Source organism: Typha angustifolia, chromosome 1 (genome assembly GCF_048772165.1).
Source record: "Typha angustifolia cultivar Huaian chromosome 1, ASM4877216v1, whole genome shotgun sequence".
NCBI lineage: Eukaryota > Viridiplantae > Streptophyta > Magnoliopsida > Poales > Typhaceae > Typha > Typha angustifolia.
In genome coordinates, this window is record NC_133239.1 from 6,342,688 (window position 1) to 6,350,870 (window position 8,183).

General features: G+C 46.6%; 1 protein-coding gene across 1 annotated transcript; it reads left to right on the forward strand.

Moving 5' to 3' along the window:
* Positions 1 to 853: 853 nt before the first annotated feature.
* LOC140762916 (uncharacterized) lies at positions 854 to 4,813 on the forward strand. Its single transcript, XM_073100901.1, has one exon. It carries the CDS (start codon positions 1,400 to 1,402, stop codon positions 4,058 to 4,060), a length of 2,661 nt encoding a protein of 886 aa, XP_072957002.1. The 5' UTR covers positions 854 to 1,399; the 3' UTR covers positions 4,061 to 4,813.
* The last annotated feature ends 3,370 nt before the right edge of the window (positions 4,814 to 8,183 follow it).

Below are 8,183 nucleotides of genomic sequence, written 5' to 3' on the forward strand. Positions count from 1 at the left end.
GGCCCTAGCTCCCATCGCGGGTGGGGAAGATGACCACGCGGACACTGTTGCGGGCGGTTTTGGTGTGGTAGTGGCATCTGGGAAGGTCTATAGGGCAGGAGGGGTCCCCACCGCTACTGAAGGAGGGGTTGAGGCCGTGATTTGGGCCGGCTCATCCCCTCCCTCATGGGTTGGTAATAGTGGCTACGTTTGGCTTTGTCTCGTCATGGCCGGCGATGCTAGCGGCGCAAGGTGGTCGTGCTAAGTTAGGAGGGCTGTCACCAAGGCTTGAATAGCTTTGTCCATCCTCTCCATAGATCTAGTGATCTCGTTAGAAAAATCTTTAAAAATCGCCTTCGCCCACACTGGCGGCTCATCGTCAACTATTGGTGGTGGTGGCAGGGCCACTAGATCAACTCCCACAGGAACGGAGATGAGATCCTGGTCCTCCATGGTCGATCCCTCCTCGTGGGTCTTGGATCGCGTGTTTACAATCTTCCGAAGAACGTCAGCTCTGATATAACAGTTATGGACCAGATCTAGAACAATCCATCCATAGGATGATTATGAAAATTTAGGTAGAGGTAGCCTCATGAGATAGGGTTCTAATGGCTCTAGTTTCACCTAAATCGGAGGTCAGGTGATACGATTCGGACTTCACCGACATCGTCTCAAGCTTGGATTTACCTTAGGATATGATTGAGTTTTAGGATAAGATTGAGTTTTAGGATAAGATTGAGTTTTAGGATAAGATTGTGTTTTAGGATAAGATTGAGTTGTTGGTTAGCCTATAAAAGTATGTGTAGGGCAACCAAAATTATTATTGAATATTGAGAATTGAGTTTGCCTTGCCTCCTTCATCTTCTTCGCTCCCGTTCCCTCAATCTCCCCGGCGACGCCGCTTCTAATCTCCCTCGACAGGCCAATCACCCTAGTCCCTTAGGAGTGGCCCTCTTCTCCCCCTTCTTCCAATTTTATCCATCGCTATCTCTAACCTTTCCATCATCCATAACCCTTCCACCATCACTTTTACACCGGTGCCACCCCATCAACACCGGCCCTCCACAATCCACCATTACCCAGGATTTCGTGCCTTCATCCACGGAATCCAAAAACAGAGTATCCTGACGTTCGTCCACTAAACGAACGATATTTCGAGATCCCCATCTCCGATTCGCCTGAAACTAGATCCGTTGGAAATCTCTTTTCCGGGCCTACAACATATCAAAATTTCACAGCGATCCAACGGCGGGATATTTCGGGATCTGATCTCAAAGTTCCGTGCAAGATCGTATAAATCTTGAATCAAAGCCATAGCACCAAAAGAGGGTTCGTATCAATCTGGTATCAGAGCCTATAGCCGAGGAAGGATCGTAACAAGCTGGTATCAGAGCCACCGTTCCTCGGACAAGCGCTTCCAATGACGATCACTCGATCTAATAGGAATACGGAAGAACCTAGCGTTCTATCCATGTTGGGGTCTATTTCCAAACAGATTGCCATCAACAAGCAAATAATGATGGAGATGATGCAGGAAATACGGGCATGGACGAAACCTTTTTCAACAAGCAAGGCAATCACAAGACAGCATTGGGAACCCTCCACAACATACCCAACATCCTCCACGGCCTCCCCGTTCATCACAAAAATAGGGGAAAGTTCGGCTATCCGGCAAGATCGAGATTCTACACCTCGACCCATGGTCAGCCGCAACGAACTGCCACCGGCTACAATGAGATCCTCAACCATTGTAGCAGCCCTCGGAACCTCCACATCTTCCCATGCACCGGAGACCTTGTCGACAAATCGCGAAGTGCTGGCTACGCCACACCTGGTCGCTGGATATCCCTCATCAGGAATCCTCATCGGTGGTGAAGGAGATGATCCGAAACCGCGAATTTCGACACTTGGGCTGCCTTTCACCAGCTCCCTTTGCAACCACCGTGAGTCGGCAACTAAGAAGAAATCGCATATGGCCTCCAGCGATCTTCTACCATTCTCCTCGGTCAATCGACAGTCGACCACGACAGCTTCGTCACCGGTGATGACGTTGCAGCTCCCTGCCAAGCTACAACTCAAAGGAAAAGGCCACGATCTTCCACCCATGGCAGCTGAAAGTGCAGATGTGGCTGGACATCGAGGAGAAGAAGTTGAGGAGCAACATCACGCGGAGGACACGATGGCCAAAATCTCCCTCCACGCCTATTCGGGGACAGCTGCGCCAAAGACATTGCGGGTGAACGGAGTAGTCAAGAAGACCACAGTGAGAATCTTGATTGACACCGGGTCCACCCACAACTTCATTGACAAGAGGCTCCCTAGGAAGATTGGGCTCGAGTCGGAACCCACGGAAGGGTTCGATGTGACTATTGGAGATGGCACCACTTTGCGAGCAGATTCTATTTGTGGAGGTGCAGAATTGAAGGTGCAAGGCCAAACTTTCACATTGGATCTTTATCCGTTGGCCTTGCAAGGTGCCGATATTGTTTTGGGGACCCAATGGCTTCGGAGCTTGGGGCCCGTGACCTTTGATTTTATAAGCCTCACATTGACCTTTTGGAGAGATGATCAGAGAGTGTTGTTGGATGGAAGTAAACCGCTGCTTGAACTTTCAAAAGAAAGGGAGCTCGCTTCTTTCTCGGCACCCACTTTTCCTTTCTTTTCAGATCTACGAAGAGCCAGTGCAGAGGATAGTGATCTGGTCCGACTCATGGAGGAGTTGAGAGCGAACCCCTCAAGCAACCCCGAGCACGAGGAGCGCAATGGGTTAGTACTAGAGCACGGGCGAATCAAGGTACCCCGAAACGAAGAGCTACGGAGGCTATTGATGGCACACTTCCATGATACTCCTATAGCAGGTCATGAAGGGGTATTACGTACTTACAAGCGGCTGGCCCAAAACTGTACTTGGACTGGGATGAAGACGGACGTGAAGAAGTATGTGCGTGAATGTCAAATCTGCCAACGAACCAAATCAGAGGCACTCAAGCCTAGCGGGCTACTGCAACCACTACCGATACCAGAGCGTATTTGGGAGGATATCTCCATGGACTTCATCGAGGGGCTGCCGGAAGTTCGAGGACAATCGGTGGTGTTTGTTGTGGTGGATAGACTGAGCAAGTACGCACATTTCATAACATTGTCTCACCCGTTTTCAGCAAAAAGGGTTGCTGAAATTTTTGTTCGGGAAGTGGCACGCTTGCATGGGATGCCTAGGACGATCGTGTCAGACCGGGATCGCATCTTCATAAGTGAGTTTTGGTCCGAGTTCTTCAGATTGCAAGGGACTCAAATCAATCTTAGTTCAGCATATCACCCCGAGACGGATGGCCAAACCGAGGTGGTGAATCGTGGACTAGAGCAATACTTGCGATGCTTTGTGGCGGATCGACCAAAGGATTGGGTCAAATTTCTTCCCTGGGCTGAGTGGTCATACAATACCGCTCATCACTCAAGCATTGGCATGACCCCATTTGAGGCGGTTTATGGGCGCACTCCCCCTGTCTTGCGTGCCTACGATAGACTCGCGGCGACGGATAGGACTGAGCTTGACTTGGAGCTTGCTGATCGAGATGAAACATTGAGACGGCTCAAGACTCACCTAGCCACAGCACAAAACCGCATGAAGCAAACGCATGACAAAGGCAGACGTGAGCGAGAATTTGAGGTGGATCAATTGGTGTTCGTTCGAGCTCAACCGTATCGACAATCCACATTGAGACCCATTTTGAACCAAAAGTTGGGATACAAGTACTATGGTCCGTACCGAGTGCTACAACGAATCGGTCCAGTAGCTTACCGATTGGACCTACCTGAAGGAACCAGGATACATCCCGTCTTCCATGTCTCGGCATTGAAGGCCAAGATCGGGCCTAACCATGTAGTGGGTTCGACCTTACCCGAACCAATGGAGGAAGATGGCTCCACTGAGCCGGTTCGAGTCCTAAGTCGTAGGAGAAGACGCCAAGGATCCAGATTAGAGACTGAAGTGCTGATTGAGTGGTTGGGCAAACCTACTGACGAGTCTACATGGGAGCTAGAGGCAGACATCATGGATCGCTTCCCAAATTTCAAACCTTGAGGACAAGGTTGCGGAAGCGTGGTGGATTGATACGATTCGGACTTCACCGACATCGTCTCAAGCTTGGATTTACCTTAGGATATGATTGAGTTTTAGGATAAGATTGAGTTTTAGGATAAGATTGAGTTTTAGGATAAGATTGTGTTTTAGGATAAGATTGAGTTGTTGGTTAGCCTATAAAAGTATGTGTAGGGCAACCAAAATTATTATTGAATATTGAGAATTGAGTTTGCCTTGCCTCCTTCATCTTCTTCGCTCCCGTTCCCTCAATCTCCCCGGCGACGCCGCTTCTAATCTCCCTCGACAGGCCAATCACCCTAGTCCCTTAGGAGTGGCCCTCTTCTCCCCCTTCTTCCAATTTTATCCATCGCTATCTCTAACCTTTCCATCATCCATAACCCTTCCACCATCACTTTTACACCGGTGCCACCCCATCAACACCGGCCCTCCACAATCCACCATTACCCAGGATTTCGTGCCTTCATCCACGGAATCCAAAAACAGAGTATCCTGACGTTCGTCCACTAAACGAACGATATTTCGAGATCCCCATCTCCGATTCGCCTGAAACTAGATCCGTTGGAAATCTCTTTTCCGGGCCTACAACATATCAAAATTTCACAGCGATCCAACGGCGGGATATTTCGGGATCTGATCTCAAAGTTCCGTGCAAGATCGTATAAATCTTGAATCAAAGCCATAGCACCAAAAGAGGGTTCGTATCAATCTGGTATCAGAGCCTATAGCCGAGGAAGGATCGTAACATCAGGATGAAAAGATAAAAATAAAATAGTGGAGATAGGTCAGGGAGGGCAGAACGATAATTTCTGACGTTGTGGCGGTCATCGGAGGGTGGTGGTCATCGGAGGGTGGTGGACGGCCGTGTAGTAGGGTGGCTGCTGGAGGTAGGAGGTGGCTAGGGTTTGGATGCTTGAAAGGGATCTACGGTTAAAATCTACTCCTATAAATATAAAGACAATCCAATGGTAGACAATCTAACGGTAAATGTATAAAAGATAAGAGCGAAAATAATAACTGACTAAACTCAAATTTCTCTCAATGATCATTATCAACTCATGTTCACCCCTATTTATAGGAGTAAAATCCCTAACGGACCGGATCCACATGCGGATTATCAAATTTATTTGAAATTCAAAACAAAAAGATAATCTATTTGAAATTCAAAACAGAAAGATAAAGCTAAGTAACTAATCCCTAGCGGATTAGATCTACATGCGGATTATTAGATTTATTTAAAATTCAAAATAGAAAGATAAAGCTAAGTAACTAATTTGACTTGAATCGATTTAACCCATGTGGTCGAATCGTAACACAAACATTTGTTAATCATTTTCGAAATCTCTTCAAGGCAGCTGAGCTTAAAGAAATCAAAGATTTGGAGCATCAAAATTGGACTTCTCTCCAGAGAATCCCCAGTGATTTTGCTAACTACCTTTGCAGTCTGCCTATGGAGCAGGAAATCACCGATATAGGAAGGAGTCTAGACCTTGATAAGGCCCTAGGGCCGGATGATCTTACTGCAAAATTCTATCAGCTATTCTGGCTAGACTTAAACGAGGCGGTTTGCCGTTCTATTACTAACTTTTTCATGACAGGCACTCTGGATGAAGGGCTAAACAAAACCATTATTGTGCTGATCAAGAAGAATGACTCTCGTATGATAGTAAATGACTACAAACCTATTGGGCTGTATAACACCCTCTATAAGATCATCTCAAAGCTACTTGCAGCCAGAATGAAGCCACTCATTCTTGATCTCATTCTAGAGGCTCAAAAGGCATTTGTCCCCGGCAGGCAAATCTTAGACAACCAGGTTATTGCCAACAAGATGGTTCATTTCCTCAAGTCTTCCATGAGCACGAAAGGATATTTCCTTGTTAAGGTTGATCTTTCAAAGGCATTTGATATGATGGATTGGAAATTTCTCATGGACTGTCTTAAGCTCTATGGATTCCCAGAGGCATTAACCAAGCTTATATATCAATGCATCTCTTCTTCATCTCTAGCTGTTGAATTAAATGGTAATGTAGGTGGTTTTTTTAAGCCAACTCGTGGGCTGAGGCAAGGTTGCCCCCTCTCACCTTATCTTTTTATTTTTGGCTCAAATATCCTCTCCCATTTCTTCAAGAATGCTACTAATGAAGGACTCCTCAAGGGCATCAAGCTAGCTCGTACAACACTAGCTCACACCCACCTCCTCTTTGTAGATGACCTATTAATCTTTGGCAAGGGCTCTCAAAAAGAAGCATCGGTCATCACTGCTATATTAGACCGCTTTTGCTCAATCTTTGGCCAAGATTTAAACCTTGACAAATCCTCAAATACTCTTCAGCAAACGCATTAACCTGACGAGAAAAGCAAGCATCTTATCTATGCTAAAACCTTCAATCTATTCAGCTTGGAGACAAGTACTTAGGTAGTCCTCTTCTCCTCCCACGCCAAAGAGCCAAGCTAACTACTTCATTCTAGACAAAATAAGAGCAAGATTAGCAGCTTGGAAGTGCACTCTTCTTTCTCATGCCGGTAGCTCACTCTAATCAAGTCGGTTCTCAGCTCAATTCCTATCTACTTCTTGGCGCTAGCCTCACTGCCCAATTCTCTGTTGAAAGAGTTAAACAATGTCATTAGAAACTTTTGATGGGGAGTTAGCAGCAATGCCAAGCATCTATTCTTACACAAATGGGACTCCATTTGCAGACCTACTTCAATGGGAGGCCTTGGCGTACAACAACCGAGCTTAATAAACAAAGCTCTCATCCTCAAGCTTGCTTGGCGCCTAGCATCAAACCCTAATGCTGGACTGAGCCATACTCCTAAAGGCAGAGTATTATCCTCGATTCGATAGATTCATGGGCCGTCTCGCGAAGATCTTCGATCCGAACCTTCGCTTCGCATCTACTCTCTCTTAGAGGATGAACCACGCCTGCAAACCACTAAGAGATCATGTTCTGCAACATAGTCTTCCATCCTTAAAGTAAAAGATATTCTCTTCAGGTATTCTCGCTTGATGGTAGGTAATGGTGCTTCAATCTCTATCTGCATGGACCCTTGGCTACCTCCTGCCATCTTGGAGAACCTCCAGTTACCTAGTTCTATCAGTTTGGTAAGTGATCTAATCACTAATGGTGCATGGAAGCAATCACTCATTCACAGCATCTTCCCTCCCTTTACAGCTGCATTTATCCATAGCTCTTACCTCAGTCCGCACTCAATCGAGCAGCCTGACAAGCTCTTCTGGTCAACGGCAAAGAATGGTGTCTTCTCAGCTAAAGCCGCTTACAATGCAATATCCAATGGCGACTGGCTTAGCTCATCCTTGGGTGGTAACCCGAGAATGATATGGTCTCTAATCTAGTGCAAAAAAACTCTACTACCTAGAGTCAAAACTTTTCTTTGGAGGTGCTTAGCTCGTGCTATCCCAGTTAGAGCCATCCTTCACAGAAGATTGCCAAAAATTGATGAGACTTGTCCCATGTGCTCATCTTGCAGTGAAACCATCGAACACATCTTCTTCAGCTGTCCTTTTGCAAGAGCTATTTGGCACGCATGCATTCTGGGCATTAAAACTTTTACTCACAACGACTTGCTGGAAGATTGGATTCTTAATCTCCATCCAAGCTATCCCCCTGGAATGTTACCTATTGCTTCTACCTCATGTGGTGCATTTGGAAAGAAAGATGTGACCAGGTTTTCTGCAACAAGTAAGCCTCCCCGAGAGAAGTAGCCCCACAAGGCAAATGAGCTCATATCTTGTAGCCCTAGACCACTCATGGGCTTCTAGGATTAGGTGGGTTGTGCCTCTCAACTTTCAGACCCCAGTTGCCCTTCCACCCAAGCAGGTTGGGTTGACGCGGCTTGGTCCAATGATCTATGCAGAGGAATTGACATCTACATCAGTCTTAGCCCCTCCTCCCCTCCACTAGCAATTTCCATCTTTCTTGATTGCTGCCCTAGCCCGCTGCTCAAAAAATCTCAGGCCATCCTAGCAGGGTTAAAGAAGCTCGGCAAAATCCATACCACTGATGAAATGCGGCTCTTTAGCGACTGTCAAGCGGTAGTTAACTAGATCAATAATTCTGATATCATCCCTAATTGGTCTACG

What these genes read in the sequence shown, in the direction of transcription:
- LOC140762916 (XM_073100901.1), top strand. Translation starts at nt 1,400, where the DNA reads ATGACGATCACTCGATCTAATAGGAATACGGAAGAACCTAGCGTTCTA.